Source organism: Pan troglodytes, chromosome 5 (assembly GCF_028858775.2).
Source record: "Pan troglodytes isolate AG18354 chromosome 5, NHGRI_mPanTro3-v2.0_pri, whole genome shotgun sequence".
In the NCBI taxonomy this organism is placed as follows: Eukaryota; Metazoa; Chordata; class Mammalia; order Primates; family Hominidae; genus Pan; species Pan troglodytes.
Window position 1 is genome coordinate 116,758,056 of NC_072403.2, and position 17,295 is coordinate 116,775,350.

Consider the following 17,295-nt stretch of genomic DNA (forward strand, 5'->3'; position numbering starts at 1 on the left):
CTGAATAGCTATGTGAATCATGTAATATCTGCCATATTTCTTCACCTTTAAAATGTAATGGTCTTCAATCACTGTTGACAGAAAGAGTGATCAAAACTATTTCTTTTCTCTGTGCCACTTTATTTGTTTCTGAAAAACAGTACATGAAAATTCTTTTCAGCAGACCAAGAACATCCTGCCTTTCAAGTCTAAGACTTATTTCTTGCTCCTCACACTGAAGTCTTATGACTAAGTCGCCTACTGAAATGACAGCAGAGTTTTTATCCCTGCTCTGCACTAATCTCTCCTTTCATTAACATAGTTGTTGAAACAGAGTACTGATATTTTTCTACATGTAACCTTTTCAAGACCTTTGTCAATACCCTATCAACACGTGGGATAATATACCTAGACCCGAGATCAATTCAGCAAGGGAATGAATGATTTACTCTATGACCTTGGGTGTGACACATTACAAGATACCTAACATGGCTAATTATAAAAACAACTGTTTAATCAGCACATTGTTACCTATGAGAACAGTGGACAATTAAACTGGCTCACATGCTAAATCAGGAAATGGAACAGATCAGCAAGAGTCAAAGGACTATGCCCTTCCCCTGTCCAACCTAGGCAACACTATTGTTGTCTTTTTTGCTCTGTTTTAATCTTTATACGCAAAAATTTGGCCTTGGATTGATGTAATGGACAATTTTTAGCTCCATATCCATCTTATTAGGCAGTCAACTCAAATATCTAGAAGCACAGTTGAGAACAGGAAACAAAAACATCTTCAAGAGTAATTTAAAAAAAAAGACACAATGCATTTGTATACTGTGTCCATAGAGAAGTTTTTTGGGGTTTTTTTGTTGTTTTTGTTGTTTTGAGACAGAGTTTCCCTCTGTTGTCCAGGCTGGAATGCAATGGCGCAATCTCCACTCACTGCAACCTAGCTCTCCCGGGCACTCAAGCGACTGTCATGCCTCAGCCTCCCAGGCTCAAGCAATTTTCATGCCTCAGCCTCCTAAGTAGCTAAGATTACAGGCATGCGCCACCATGCCTGGATTATTTTTGTATTTTTAGTAGAGACAGGGTTTCACCACATTGGTCAGACTGGTCTCAAACTCCTGACCTCAGATGATCCGCCTGCCTTGGCCTCCCAAAAGGCTGGGATTACAGGCCTGGACTCCGTAAAGAAGTTTTACAGTGTTTGAAAGTGTTTAGGCTGGGTGCGGTGGCTCACGCCTGTAATCCCAGCACTTTGGGAGGCCGAGGTGGGCGGATCACCTGAGGTCAGGAAATCGAGACCATCCTGGCCAACATGGTGAAACCCCGTCTCTACTAAAAATACAAAAATTAGCTGGGCGTGGTGGCACGTGCCTGTAATCCCAGCTACTCAGGAGGCTGAGGCAGGAGAATCACTTGAACTCGGGAGATAGAGGTTGCAGCGAGCCGAGACTGTGCCACTGCACTCCAGCCTGGTGACGGAGTGAGACTCCATCTCAAAAAAAAAAAAAAAGAAAGAGTTTATAAAATATAAGTTCTTCAAGTCCTGAATCAAAAAATACTTATTTTCATTTTAAACATAATTCCAATCATTTTGGTCTGATTTCTCAGACTAAATAAAAACTAATGTTAGCACTAAAAGGAGTAAACTACCCTAGTATCTAGGAAGATTAGTCTGGTACAGCTCATTCACAATAATTACAAATAAACTGTGTACAATATATTAAGTCTGTGTATAATTCCATTAATAAAATTAGCTAAACAAGCAATTTGCAAAATGAGCCATGGAGTTAGGAGTGGCAAAAGATTAGCAGAAAAAAAGCACACTAAAATAGAGATGAAAATTATGCTTTTCAGAAAATACAATGTCACTATAATACAAGTAATAATGAACTTCCACATATATTTTCAAGAAGAAAATCAGTAAGAATCTAATAAATTAATAAATATGATAGCTATTTTTAAATTGAATATAATGACCCCAGATCCACTAATAAAGAAGAACAATATCATCAATAATATCTTTGAGATACAAAAAATATATAGAAAATAAAATTTGCACCATTATTGTAGTTTTTCCCAAGGTAAATAACAGGGATGCGGGAGGAATCATCAAACGAAGGCAAAGTGCCTTGAATAACTGATAATACAACTTAAGCCACTTAAGAAAACTAAATAGTTACCCATTTCTTGCTGCCAAATGAAGGGGTGTACAGCCTGAAATATCTTGATAGTTAGGATTTGCTCCTTTCTTTAACAGCAAAACCAAGCATTCCACCGATCCACAACTAAAACAATATTAAAAGACAGTTCAGATACATTCAACATACAGCCATACTTGATGTAGTTTAATTAAAAAACAAAATATTCTATTAAACACAATTTTCTTTTTGTTTTTCAGACAGAGTCTTGCTCTGTCGCCCACACTGGAGTGCAGTGGCACCATCACAGTTCACTGTAGCCTTGACCTCCTGGGCTCAAGCAATCCTCCCACCTCAGCCTCCCAAGTAGCTGGGACTTACAGGCATGAGCCACCACAATTGGGTAATTTTTTTTTTTTTTTTTTTCTGTAGAGAAGAGACCTCATTATGTTGCCCAGGCTGATTTCAAACTCCTGAACTGAAGCAATCCTCCTACCTCAGCCTCCCAAAGTGCTGGGATTACAGGTGTGAGCCTCCATGCCTGGCCTTAAACACATTTTTTTTTTTTTTTCTTGAGACAGAGTCTCGCACGTCACCCAGGCTGGAGTGCAGTGGTGCGATCTCAGCTCACTGCAAGCTCCGCCTCCCGGGTTCATGCCATTCTCCTGCCTCAGCCTCCTGAGTAGCTGGGACTACAGGCACCTGCCACCATGCCAGGCTACTTTTTTTTGTATTTTTAGCAGAGACGGGGTTTCACCGTGTTAGCCAGGATGGTCTCAATCTCCTGACCTCAAGATCCGCCTGCCTTGGCCTCCCAAAGTGCTAGGATTACAGGCGTGAGCCACCACGCCCGTCCATTTTTTTTTTTTTTTTTTTTGAGACAGAGTCTTGCTGTGTCACCCAGGCTGGAAAGCAGTGGCACAATCTTGGCTCACTGCAACCTCAGCCTCCAGGGTTCAAGCAATTCTCCTGCCTCAGCCTCCCAAGTAGCTGGGATTACAGGCGCACGCCATCACGCCAAGCTGATTTTTGTATTTTTAGTAGAGATGGGGTTTCACCACGTTGGCAAGGCTGGTCTCGAACTCCTGACCTCAAGTGATCTACCCACCTCAGCCTCCAAAAGTGCTGGGATTACAGGTGTGAGCCCCTGTGCATGGCCTTTTAAACACATTATTTTTACCTATAATTTGATTTAACTTCTGACACAAACAGTAAACATTCTCTACTTTCAAGATGGTCCATTCTACTATGAAAATTATAAAGTATTTGAGAAATTCAAATACTTCAAAGAAACCATATGATACTTTCAACTTTCTGGCCTTTCATAAGCCAAATTATTCATGAACAATTAATTTCAACACATCTACCTAAATCCTGAAAAGAGGATAGGTACCAATTAGTTAACTGATTGATTACATACCAGGAGACTATAGATAAAAATCATTCTCCACCTATGTAAAAAATATAAAGCCAATGACTTCATCTGCAGACAGCATATAAAATCTCATATTGCTGGGATAAAAAGAAAATTTTGGTGAACTGTACCAGTAAGTACATCCAGGAAAGACAATCTCCATGTCTAACCTACTCTCATCTGATATAAAACAAGACAAGAGGGACATGAGACTTACATACAATCCCAAAGTTAACAGTTTAGAGACAGAACGGATAGCACACCATGCCCTCAAACAGGATAAAGAACTACTCAGCTGTCTGTTCTCATCTCTCCCCAGAAATATTGTGTGATAATGCTGTTCAAAGCTTACTGATCCTTGCCCTAGATCAGAGTTTAACTCAAAATATCTTTAGTCTTACTTTGCTGCAATGTGAAGCAAGCTTCTTTTCACACGTCCGAACGCATAATTGACATCAAATTTTGAATTTGATAGTAGTTCAGAAACAGACCTATGCCAAAATAAAAATGAGGAATCAACGTGTAAAAAAAGTTTTTAAAAACATAATAAATCAAGTTAACAACTCTTTAGCTGCTCTGTTTGTTTGTTTGTTGAGACAAGAGTCTTGCTCTGTCACCAGGCTGGAGTACAGTGGCGAGATCTTGGCTCACTGCAACCTCCACCTCCCTGGTTCAAGCAATTCTCCTGCCTCAGCCTCCCGAGTAGCCGGACTACAGGCGCATGCCACTACACCCGGCTAATTTTTGTATTTTTAGTAGAGAGGGGGTTTCGCCAAGTTGGCCAAGATGGTCTCAATCTCTTGACCTCGTGATCTGCCTGCCTCGGCCTCCCGAAGTGCTGGGATTACAGGCGTGAGCCACCCCACCTGGCCTAGCTATTCTTCTGATTCTTCCAGTTTTGTCCCACACCCACCACAAAATACTGCACTATTCTCTTAGTATGTTAGCCAGCTCAGTATCATCCAAAAACCAAACGCCTTGACCAATAAGCTGGTGCTGAAGGTTTCCTCATCTGCCACTTGGATAATCCTATGTTACCTGCTCTTAGGACACACAACAGACTAAGCTGGCTTTAGCTTTCCTTAGATTCTTGAGAAACAAAGGGTGTAGGCCTGGCTGCTCCCCTTGCCAAAAGTTGAGCCTAGCTATATTAATTTTGGCCAAATAAAGAAAATCAGACAAAAAACATTTTTTAATTATACCAGGTAGGAAATTAAAAACAAAAAAAAAAATTTTAAACTTGTTTCAAAATAATTTCTCTTTACATTCTTCTTCTTATATCAAAAAATTCAATGGCTAGCCATGGCAGAGCTGACTGGTGTAAGTGTAAAGACCCCCTCACAAAGCCAAATAATTGTATTTCATATATGGCCCTGTAAAAGAATGTCAACACTACATCAATAAAAGGAACACAAAAGTAAGTAGCACATAAGGGAAATAAGTTGTCCCTCAGCCATAATCTTTTACTATAAAGATCAGTAGTGACCTCTAAAAGAAATCATGACAATGTATTTTTCTATGTGAGTGACCAACCAAATACTTAATATTTCAATATTCATTAAGAAAATCTATCATAAAATGTTACAGCTCATATAGATCTTGGAAAATCTTATTCCTTATTTCACACACACAAAATTATAACAGAAAAGTTAAATAACTTGCCCCAGAACAACATCTATGTCCAAACTGTCTGTGTGTGTGTGTGTGTGTGTGTGTGTGTGCGCGCGCGCATGCGCGGGCATGCAGTACACATTTAGAACAATGTATGCTTCTTAAAAAGCAAAAATTTTTGAAACAAGCACTCACCTGTGTTGATCAGCCATAACCATTGGCATTAATGTATAAACAGCAGTTTCATTATCTGAGTAAAAAAAAAACAGAAAGAGTTCATTTATCCCCTACTTTGTCCAAGGGGTGATACTTAAGATTAGTTTAGAATTTTCCTAACTCTATACAAAAAGCGAAAAGGAGAGGAAGAAGGAGGAAAGAATAATGCAGAATACCAGAGGTATTTCAGAATTTACGATAGTGCAGAATCTTTCATCCCCTCCACTGCTTATCCCTTTTACATCATTACAAAAGAGCTTAGCTTCTGGATGTAAAAGGAAAATTAAAGACTGATTCTTCAGAAGGTTTTGTCCCATTATCCACCAAAAAACAATTCTCTAAGTGTAGTATGGTAGCCCGCGCATCATCATCCAAAAACCTTTCTGTAGCTTTAACAATTGAAATTTCTTTTACTTCCAAAGAGGTATTTATAGGCATCATGTTTTATCATACTTACATGTAGTTTGGGGGAATTTTAAATATATATGGATATTAAATATATATATGCTAAAATAATTTTAAAACCTTAAATATACACAATACTGGCTTCTTGTCAATATTATTACAAAAGAAATTAGTTTAGAAGCTTTTATGAAAGAGCACTGAAGTCTTCATTGTACTTACCACTTTACTCACAACATTTTTATTCATATGTGCTATGGTTTGAATGCATCTACCAAAAGTTCATGTGTTGGAAATTTGGTTGCTATTATGGCAGTGTGAAGAGGTGAGGCTTTGGGGAGGCAATTGAGCCATGAGGGCTCCTCTTTCATGAATGGATTAATTCTGTTAATCCAGGAGTGGGTTAGTTATAATGAAGTTCAGCACCCTTCCTCTCTCACCGTTCTGCCTTCCACCATGGGATGACTCTTACTCGATGCTGGTGCCACACTGTTGGACTTCCCAGCTTCCAGAACTGTGAGAAATACATTTGTTTTCTTTACAAATTATCCAGTCTGTGGTATTGTTCTATCAGCAGAAAACAGGCTAAGAGAGACCCTTTACACAATAAATTCACAAAAACATGACCCAAAAGGTTAAAAATCAACATCTATGATGCCATATTATACTTATGTACATTTTAGCTAGTGTTTTGAATTGATTTTTATATATTACTAAGGGTCATTTCTCAATTCAATGTATTTTGGAGGTTTATGTTTTTAAATAAATTATTTACAAAGATGAAACCCTGACAACCCCCACTCAGCCCTTTTAAAAGTTAATGCTGATGCTCAGTTAATAGGTTAAAGTTTAAGGAGAAACAGGATATTTACACAGTATCAAGTACCTCTCAAAAATATTGACTAATTACAAAGGAAAAAGAAAATGTATAGTGAAGAACCCAGCAGACACTATCTTAATCAACTGACAAAGGGTAACATCACCAAAAATAATATATGCTCAATATCATATAGTTCCTGATATGATCCACTGAAAAGGACACATCACTTTTGCAGTACAGCAGTCCCCACTTATCCGCAGGGGATACATTCCAAGACCCCGAGTCAATGCCTAAAACCATGGATAGTACCAAACCCTATGTATATGATTTTTTTCCCTACATGATAAAGTTTAATTTATAAATTGGGCACAGTAAGAGATTAACAACAATAAATAATAAATTAGGACAATTATAACACTATACTGTAATAAAAGCTATGTGAATGTGGTCTCTCTCCCTCTCTCTCAAAATATCGTGCTGTGCCTCCCGCAACTGAAACCTCGGAAAGCAAAGCTGCAGATAAGGGTGGACTACTGTTCTTGCCAAAAATGCATAACTTCAATCTAATCATGAGAAAATGTCAGAAAAGCCCAAATTAAAGGGAATTCCACAAAACACCTGATCGGTCCTCTTTAAAAGTCTCACGACCGTTAAACACAAAGAAAAACTAAAGAACTACCACAGTTTGGAGGAGACTAAAGAAACATAACTAAAGGCAATGTGTTATCCTGAATTGGATCCTTAAATGACATTAGTGGGAAAGCTGGTGAAATTTTAACAAACTCTGTAGTATAGTTAATAGTATACACAAATGTTAATTTCTTATTTTTGACAACTGTACTGTGGTTGTACAAGATGTTAACCTTAGGGAAAGGTGAGTGGAAGTTACATGGGAGGAACTCTGGGCTAATCATGTAAGTTTTCTGTAAGTTTAAAATTACTTTAAAAAACACTTTTTTTAAAAGGAGGAGGAACTGTCATACATTAAGAGTCTTAAGAGACACATCAACATACGCAATATGTAGTCCTTATCTGGATAGTGATTCAAAAAAAAAAAAACTGTAAAAGGACATTTTTGAGACAATTTTTGAGATGAGGACAAACTGTATATGGACTTGGTATTTTATTTCAAGATAATACAATATTACTGTTAATTGTATTGGCTCTAGTAATGGTATTATAATTGTGTTTGAAAAACATAATTCATATGTTTAGAAATATAAACTGAGCTATTTAGAGGGGAAATGGAAAAAAGTTATCAATATTCCTTCACATATTTGTTCACTATTTTACTGTGAGTGTATACATGAAAAACAATTTAGTCCTTGGCAACATTCACAAGTTCAGTATGCAGATGCAACAACTTTTTCACTATAAAAGTAAAATACTAATAAATCCTATTAATAACATTTAAGAACCATTATCTTAAAGGCACTTTTCTAAACACTTTGCATGTATCATTGCTTTTCTCCTCACAACCACCCTATGAAGTAGGTACTATTATCCTCATTTTACAAATGAGAAAACTGAAGTACTAGTTAAGTAACAAGCTGTGTAACAGTGGCATTATGTGGCTGATTCCAGAGCCTCTACAAATAATATATCCTGGCTGGGTGCAGTGGCTCACGCCTGTAATCCCAGCACTTTGGGAGGCCAAGGCAGGCAGATCACAAGGTCAGGAGATCAAGACCATCCTGGCTAACAAGGTGAAACCCCATCTCTACTAAAAATACAAAAATTAGCCAGGTGTGGTGGCAGGCACCTGTAGTTCCAGCTACTCGGGAGGTCGAGGTAGGAGAATGGCGTGAACCCAGGAGGCAGAGCTTGCAATGAGCTGAGATCGTGCCACTGCACTCCAGCCTGGGCAACAGAGCGAGACTCCATCTCGGAAAAAAAAATAAAAAATAAAGATAAAAAATAAAAATATATCCTACAATGCACCCAGTATATACCACATAACCAGAAGGTCTACAATAGAATACTATTCTTAATATGTAAAATAGACTCTGTTTTATCCTCTTATATTTCTTTTTTTAAATGCTGACTGCAACCCACTAATTGCTCTCAGAAACTACCAATGAGTCACCACCAGGAGTTGAAAATACTACACTAAGCCTCCCTTGGCATGACAACATTCTTTATCGTTCATATAATAATACATGTCCCAATAAAAATCTGAACTTCTAAACCATGAGAATTTCCATTAAGTCACCCCATAATAAAGTCATAAAAAAACACTTGTTATTTGTGGGTTTAAACTTAAATCAAGATAAACTTTAAATCAAGATAGTGCATAATTTTAAGTGAGCGTTAGTGAGCATAATAAGGTTCACAATGGTTGTATTTGTAAGGTTTTTATTTTTTAGATAAAAATTAGATTTACATCTTAAGTCACATCTAACCTAAAGAAAAAAGTAGGTCACATACATTAACAGGTAAGTATGAAGAAATAAATCTAACCACAACTGTGGTGCTAGAAGGAGACTATCCAAGAAATACTATACTAAGAAAGGACAGAATACAATTTGTTGCCAGATACTTCCTTGTCTACTCTTGAAGACACCTTCAGGATTACGTATGTAATTAAAGTCTCCAGGGTGACAAGAAAAGTTTAATCTATCACTTTATTAGACATGTTTGTCATTTTTATCACTACAGTTTCAAAACCCAACTGTTAACAAAAAAAAGGTGCTCAGAGTAATTAATTATATACAATTTCTCTTCAAACCATCACATGGAGTAATTTTTTTAAACACAATTATCCCAATCACATATGCTAAAATGGGCTCAAATTTTATTATTTTATTAAACAAACTGCATTCACTATATAGTAGTTCAAACTTTACATACACTAACAACATACACCTTCCTTTTATTTATGTGGTTTTTTTTTTTTGAGACTGAGTTTCGCTCTTGACGTCCAGGCTGGAATGCAGTGGCGCGATCTTGGCTCACTGCAACCTCCGCCTCCCAGGTTCAAGCAATTCTCCTGCCTCAGCCTCCCAAGTAGCTGGGATTACAGGCACCCGCCACCACATCCAGCTAATTTTTTGTATTTTTAGTAGAGCCGAGGGTTCACCATGTTAGCCAGCTGGTCTCACACTCCTGACCTCAGGTGATCCACCCACGTCGGCTTCCCAAAGTGCTGGGATTACAGGTGTGAGCCACTGCGCCCGGCCTCCAACTTTTAAACACTACTAAGAATCCATATCCCTAAAGTAATTTCTTACTCTTCACCTCTTTTTCTCTCAAGAATATTCCTGTGTTAGGCCTGCCTAGGAGGACTCAACTACCTGCACTCCATTACTTAGGGTAATACTCAGGTTTTCATCATCTCAAGGAAACATAGCATCCAACTCAGTTTATCAAACATCTATAGTTTCAACCTTTGCAACAAAATTAATTTTAGAGTACAAGCTGACTAAAAAGTTTACAAGTTTAATAGTTTGTTGTAATTAGATGCTTATTAATTACTGAATTCTAACAAAGCAAAAAAAATCTGATTATTTTCTAAATTTAGAGAGATCTCAGAGTTTCCATTCAGCCCTTAAAATGTAAGCACAAATGTGGATTTGTATCAGTAGGAATGTTATATATATATTTACATATATATATTTACATATATATTTACATATATATTTACATATATATTTATTTACATATATATTTACATATATATTTACATATATATACATTCCTATATGTATGAGATACTTTAAAGAGCCAAGCTCAGAGAATTCAAAGACTCATCAGAGCTTAGAGACAAAGATAAATTAAATTCAAGGAACAAAATGAACAAATTCATTATAATCAAAGAAAAGCAAATGCAAACAAGATGCCATTTTTGCCTATGTGGAAAAGTTTTACTTTTACTAATCATACTCTAGTTTCTGGGCACTCTCAGACTGCTGGTGGAACTTTCCAAGGAGTAAGTTGAGAAACTGATATGTTGAGCCTTAGAAATGTATTGTAGATATTCTTCTTGTAAGAATTAACCCTAAGGAAGTATTTAGAGGCAGACTATGTCTTAAATACAAAGCTGTTTCTCATAAAATCAGTTTAAAAACAGTATTTAGATTCAACATTTGTTACATGCATCCTATGAAATTCTGAAGTCATTAAGCCTATTGAAGAATACAAAAAAAAACAACATTTGGGGCGGGGCACGGTGGCTCACGCCTGTAATCCCCCAGCACTTTGGGAGGCCGAGGCGGGCAGATCACGAGGTCAGGCGATCGAGACCATCCTAGCTAACACGGTGAAACCCCGTCTCTACTAAAAATACAAAAAATTAGCCGGGCCTGGTGGCAGGGGCCTGTAGTCCCAACTACTGGGAAGGCTGAGGCAGGAGAATAGCGTGAACGCCGGAAGCAGAGCTTGCAAGTGAGTCGAGATGGCGCCACTGCACTCCAGCCTGGGCGACAGAGTGAGACTCCGTCTCAAAAAAAAAAAAAAAGGATGTTTTCTAAACACAAAATAAAAGACTATATGCAACATGATTTTAACTTGTTAGGGAGGGAAAAAGAAATAACAATGGTAACACTGTTTATAACTGGATGGTGGAATGACATTTTTTTTCTGTTTTTCTTTATTTTCCAAATTTTCTACAATGAAACTATATTACTTTTAAAACCAAGTAACATTATCAAAGTCTTCTAAATCACATTTATGTAAAAAATATCGGGATTCAAACTAGACAATATAAATTATACATGTAGTCTTCATAAAGCTATACCAATAATTCGACTACGAAAAATAAGTAAGAGTAGCACTTAAGAAATGGATTCAAAGGTGGAAGTTGGAAAGAAAATATACAAAAAGTTGAAGCTAGAATCTAGTTACCAAAATCTGAATTCTAAATAGAGACTAGAGACCATTTTTTCAAGAAGATTATCCCCAGGCCAGGCGCGGTGGCTCACATCTGTAATCCCAACACTTTGGGGGGAGCAGGGTGCGGATCACTTGAGCCCAGGAGTTCAAGACCAGCCTGGGGAACATAGTGAGACCTCATCTCTATAAAAGAAAGGAAAGAAAATTATCGCCAAAGTACCCAATCCCACATTTCTTTCATGACCGTCTGCCAAGGTCTCCTTCCCTATCCTACAAACCACCCAGCAGCAATTCAAAGAGAGTTTTGAAAAAGTAAGATAAAGTACTACAATTAAGAAAAAAGCTATTCACCAGCTACAACCTCCTCCCAACCCTTCTCTCACTTGGGCATAAAGAGCCAAAAGCTTCTTAGAAGCAGCACTGCTGTCTCCCATCACCACTAAAATGTCTGAATTCCTGACGCTGCAAACAAAACTGCTTATTTTCTCTCCTTGTTATTAGCAGAGTTTTACCTGTCCTGAGGGAACCCTGGCACGGTGAACTAAAAGTCCTGATCCTCAGGGACCATGCCTTATTCCTCTTTGCAGATGCGTCCTAGTTACCAGCTAGCCCACTCAATACTAGTCTGATGAATAAATGAAGAATGAAGGCAGGCATGCATATTAAAGAAAAACATATTGTGTTTACCCATACAGTACTTTAAGAGTACCTGTTTGATGTTTGACAACCCTTTGTTTGCCTGTTATCAAAACAAGGCAGTGCCCCACGTTTTAAAAAATAACAAAAATAAAAGCCCGCCTGGCCCCCCGATGCAGCTTAAAGTAAACACTATCTTTGGATCATCTCTATCCCCAGCTACTGTTAAATGACCCGCAATTATCATGTTTTCTGACTCCGGGTCTCGGGCCTCCGGCTGGTATTCCTGCCCCTTTGCCAAGACCCCTAATCGACAGACGTTGCGAGACCTTTGTCTCGCTCCTCCCAGCAGCGGAACCCCCACCAACCCAGTTTCCTCCCGAAAACTCCCACCTGCCGGGGTGGGAGCGTCGGGCCACGGGAGTTCGGGGCCCGGGGCCGCCTCTCAGCTCTGGAAAGTAAAAGTGGGCGTTTTCTCAGCTTTCAGTTAGTTTTTCCACCCGACCTTGACGCGGCCGGAGCTCCTGCCCCACTAGCCGCCCCCAGCCCCGCGGCCAGCCTGGCCCCGCGACCCGGCTCACCCTCGGGCAACTCCACGGTGCGCGCGCGGCGCAGCGAGCGCGTCAGGCGGTTGAGTTGCTCCATCGCTCTCTCCATCCTCGGCGCGCCCTCCGCGATCCTCCGCGATCAGCCGCCCCACCGGCGGCCTCCGCGCCCAGAGCCCTACATCTCGCCTGGGCCCGTCCAGCAGGCGGAGACGCGGGCTTGCCCCGGCTAGAGGACTGAGCTGCGAGGGCTGCCTGGGGCCACGTCCAGCGTCCGGGGGCCGGGCTGCTGCCGGACCGACCACCTACGGTACACCCGCCGCCGCCTCTGCTCGCGCCTTTCCTGCAGCCCCCGCCGCCGCGTCCCTCCCGGGCTCGCGTGGCCTTCTGGGAACTGTAGTTTCCAGCTGGCAGAACGGAGCGCCCTGGGCGGAGTCACGTTGGGGGCGCCCAGGCCACGCCAACGCGGGCGCAGGGCTGAGTATGCGGGAAGCCACGCAGCGACTGGGCGTACTCCTAAGTTCCTGGAAAGGCATTCTGACGCCCTGCTCCTCCTACCCTCGTCCAAAGTTGTACAGGAGCAGCTTCCTCCAATTCTATAACTTTACTATAAAACAGATTAGAAATTGGCACAATTGTTCTTAAATCCGTCACCACCTTTCTAGTACTGTATTAGTGCCTTTGTTTCAGGTACCCTACATGAACTGTTTAAGTATGGTATTTTCATATGTCAAACTTAAAGAGTAATAAAATCAAACAAATCCAAAAGCACAATATGCTTTTGTCTTCATTGTAAATAACTTGACAATAGCTTAATTAGTTGTTTTTCCTGCCGGGCGGCTTTATGAGGGCAGGGACATTTAATCTTGAACTGTGTTGTATCCCTGTATTTAACAAGGCACCTAGCACAAAGTTAAAGCTCTGGGGAAGATACGAATGATGACAACCTGAAAAAAATTTTTCATTTATTTGGTACAATGCTAAAGTGTCTATGTGATGACACAGCCTAGTGGGAAATCCAAAGGATTTGACTTTGTAAGTTACAAAAAAATTTGGATACCTACATTGTGGAAGAAATGAACTCAGTGGCGAAAAATCATATTCATAAGCTCTGCACAGAAGTTGAACACTTGAAACTTGAAACAACAGAAGTTGGAACTTGAAAAAATTAACCCAATCAAAGGGGTAAATGTGAGCCTGGCTAACACCAATATATCTTGGATATATTACCAGTGCCAAGATGATGCTGGAGTGAGGGAGAAACAAAAGGCTTGTCTTTTTCAGCTTCTCTTCCTCAAAGAGACAAAGCTGTTCCTGAAATGAATGGGCACGTGTACGTTGATGATGTATGTTGGCTGGCCAAGAGAAAGAGAGTCTCACCTGCCCATTCAGGATATGAAGGGGCAGATGGTGGTTGGCATGTGTTTTTCCTGCCAGTGCCGTCCTAAATCAGTTCCAGCTAGTGACCATTTGTGCCAGTGGTGCCACAGGCTCGGGGAAGACCTCTGTAATCTTCACCTAATCAGATGATACCTAAACCAGTCTGGCAACAAGGTGGTAGAGGTCAAAGTTTCAAAAGAATACCAGAGGCTGGGCGCAGTGGCTCATGCCTGTAATCCCAGCACTTTGTGAGGCCAAGGCAGGCGGATCACTTGAGGTCAGGAGTTTGAGACCAGCCTGGCCAACATGGTAAAACCCTGTCTCTACTAAAAATATGTATATACAAAAATTAGCCGGGCATGGTGGTGTGCCTCTGAAATCCCAGCTACTCAGGAGGCTTAGGCAGGAGAATCGCTTGAACCCGAGAGACGGAGGCTGCAGTGAGCTGAGATCCTGCCATTGCACTCCAGCCTGGGTGACAGAGCGAGACCCTGTCTCAAAAAAAAAGGAAAGGAAGAAAGAAATACCAGACGTTATGGACCAGTCTAGCCCAGGCTCAACCGTTTGCAACCTGGCTTCAACTAAAAATGTTCCAGTCTTGCTTGGCCTCTTATGCTATTCAAAAAGTCAGGATTCCCACTGCTGTACAGAAGTTGGCCCCTCAGCTTCTCTCAGCTGCTGTTATCACCATTGCTCTCTAGGCTGTTGCTCCATATAAATTACCTCCAACGTCCTGTGAGGACCAAGCCTGGAGTTTGTGGGCAGGGGTAGGAGCCCCCAGCAGCCTCCATGGTGGGCATTGCATCTCATGCTGGTCACTGTTCACCACAGGAGCAGAAGATAATGGAACAGGTAATGCTGATGTAAATTGTCAGTTCCAAATTCTGCAATATGATGCAGTCTCCCAATAGCTCTGCTTCAAAATGTATAAAGCTGCAGTACTACTATCAGCTTATCACCTCCTGTCCAACAGAACTTTCTACAATGATAGAAATATTCTATAATCTGCAATGCCCAAAATAGCATCCACTAACCAAATGGGGTTACTGGGTGCTTGAAATGTGGCTGGTGCAACTGAATTTTAAATTTGTATTAAAGTATAAGTAATGAAACTAATTAAGTTAAATAGCTGTATGTGCCCTGTGGTTACCGTATTAGACAGGGCAACTTATCACACGAAGAAGAAAGCTGCCCAGGAGAACACCAAAACAGCTAAACAGCTTCTTATAGATTATTATTAGCTAAAGAGTAGATTTTCTCACCTGTCACCAACACCAAAAACATCAAGTGGAAGTTTCAAAAGGGCACTTTGTATCATAAGTTCCATTAACAAAAGCGTAGAGTTTTTCACTAATGATAACCCAGGTTCTTCTGTGGCCCAGACAGTTTTAACTTTCTTTTTTGTATATCTGGTATTTTTTTCTTCCTGGAAATTGGTTTTATTGAAGATTCCCAAGCATTAAGGGAAAGAGAAGAGAAAAACAATCTGTTCAACAAAAGGCAGGAAATGGGTGGGAAGCAAAGAAAAATGGTCATAAAAACAAAACATAAAGTAGCGGTAGAAATAAATCTAAATATATCCATGGTCACAGAAAATATAAACAGAGTAAACTCAATGTTTACTCTAAAACATAGAGGTCTTAGACAGTGTGTTAAAGAAAAATAAAAATGGAGGCCACAGTTTAGATATACCCAAGTCCAACTGTGTATAACCACAAACCAAAACTCATCATCCTCATTTCCCCAAAACACCATCTGTAATAATAAACACAAAACGCAAGGTTTACATCCTTGTCAGCATGATTCAGTGAAACTAAGCCAATCAGCTATAGACAAATCAGCTTAAATAGTTTCCCTAAAAAAATTAATGTATAACAGACAATCATGAAAAAAAGGCCAAAGTACTTCATCTTTACGCTTTATAAACTGTACGGGAAATGCAGTAAGGCAAGCTTCTCAACACTGACTCAAAATATCCTGGATCGCAATTTGTACTTGATCTGATTTATTTCTTACATCTGAAAAGATCAAATAAAACAGCTATTTGCTGTTTCTAAGGGACCACCATTTCCAAAAGGAAATGGAAAAAAGGGATACCATAGAAAATATTAGCCAAATAAATGTGATATAAAAATATATCAGGGTTCTCTAGAGAAACAGAACCAGTAGAATGTGTGTATATATATGGAGAGAGAAAGAGATTTATTATCAGAAATTGACTCACGTGATTATGGAAGCTAGCAAATCCAAAATCTACAGTTTGGACCAGCGGTCTCAATACCCGAGAGACCTGATGATGCCATTCCAGTCAAAGGCCAGGGCAGCTAGTAAGACAGATGAAGTCTGGAGGCAGTCTGCTGAAAAATTCCCTCTTGCTGTTTCTTCTATTCAGGCCTTCAGCTGATTGGATGAAGCCCACCCATATTATGGAGAGCAATCTGCTTTAACCAATTTAAATGTTCATCTCTTCCAAAAACACCCTCCAAGTTGGCACAGAAAATTAACTATCATGAACAATATTAATATCAGCAAAATAAATTTTAAAGGAAAAAACATTATTAGAGTCAAAGAGAGTTACCAGAAAGTTTATACTAGTCCTGAACCTACACCTAAAGACATAGACTAAAAATAAAGCTACACTTGACAGAATTACAAGTATAAGTTCCACACCATGGTGCTAGATTTTTCACACCCTTCGCTCTGAAACGAATAAAGCTAGCAGAAAAAGACAGTTAAAGATACAGAAGATTAAAAAACTTCAACTACAAGTCTCATTAAAGGGCATGTGTGAACATTCACTTCACTACTAATGAAGAGGGAATACACATCCTTTTAAAGCACATATATTACAGTTACAAAAATACAACGCATCCGAGTGTCCTTCCTCAGAGCAGTGTCACTGAGGTGGCAACTAGGAAGACCATGGCCAAAGCCAGGGTAGGGTAGGTTGAAAATCCCAAGAAATGGAGTGGACGGAGGAAGCTATCAAAGGAAAAACAAAGCAGACTGTAGGTCTGGAAGTAGAGGCAGGAAATGCAGGGGACACATAAGCCAGTAGAAGGGACTTTGGAGTTAGCAATGAGAGGCAGCCACAGGTCTCACTAAACTACACTTTCATCCAGTACCCATGCTACAGAATTTCTTAATCAAAGTGAAGGATCCTACATTTGTCCTGCTGGATTTCATCTTGATTAGTTTTTGTTGTTGTTGTTGTTGTTATTGTTGTTGTTTTGAGATAGGGTCTTGCTCTGTTGCCCAGGCTGGAGTGCAGTGGTATGATCTCCACTCACTGCAACCCCTACTGCAACCTCCGCC

General features: G+C 39.8%; 1 protein-coding gene across 19 annotated transcripts in view; it reads right to left on the reverse strand.

Moving 5' to 3' along the window:
- HACE1 (HECT domain and ankyrin repeat containing E3 ubiquitin protein ligase 1) overlaps positions 1 to 13,365 on the reverse strand; it is a 182,639-nt gene extending 169,274 nt beyond the window's left edge. For 5 of the 19 annotated variants that reach the window (XR_008548611.2, XM_016956055.4, XM_009451720.5 and 2 more), the window contains exons 1-4: positions 12,637 to 13,365; positions 5,347 to 5,401; positions 3,942 to 4,031; positions 2,169 to 2,273 (exon numbers count right to left, since the gene is read on the reverse strand). Coding sequence is in view for 7 of the 19 variants with exons in the window: in XM_016956055.4 (XP_016811544.1) it covers positions 2,169 to 2,273; positions 3,942 to 4,031; positions 5,347 to 5,401; positions 12,637 to 12,712 (326 nt within the window). In the remaining 12 variants the exon portion in view is untranslated. Of the gene's footprint in view, positions 1 to 2,168; positions 2,274 to 3,941; positions 4,032 to 5,346; positions 5,402 to 12,448 lie in introns of those variants that run through there. The other 14 variants (XM_063813321.1, XM_063813317.1, XM_063813314.1 and 11 more) reach the window with 10 other exon arrangements.
- Positions 13,366 to 17,295: the final 3,930 nt, after the last annotated feature.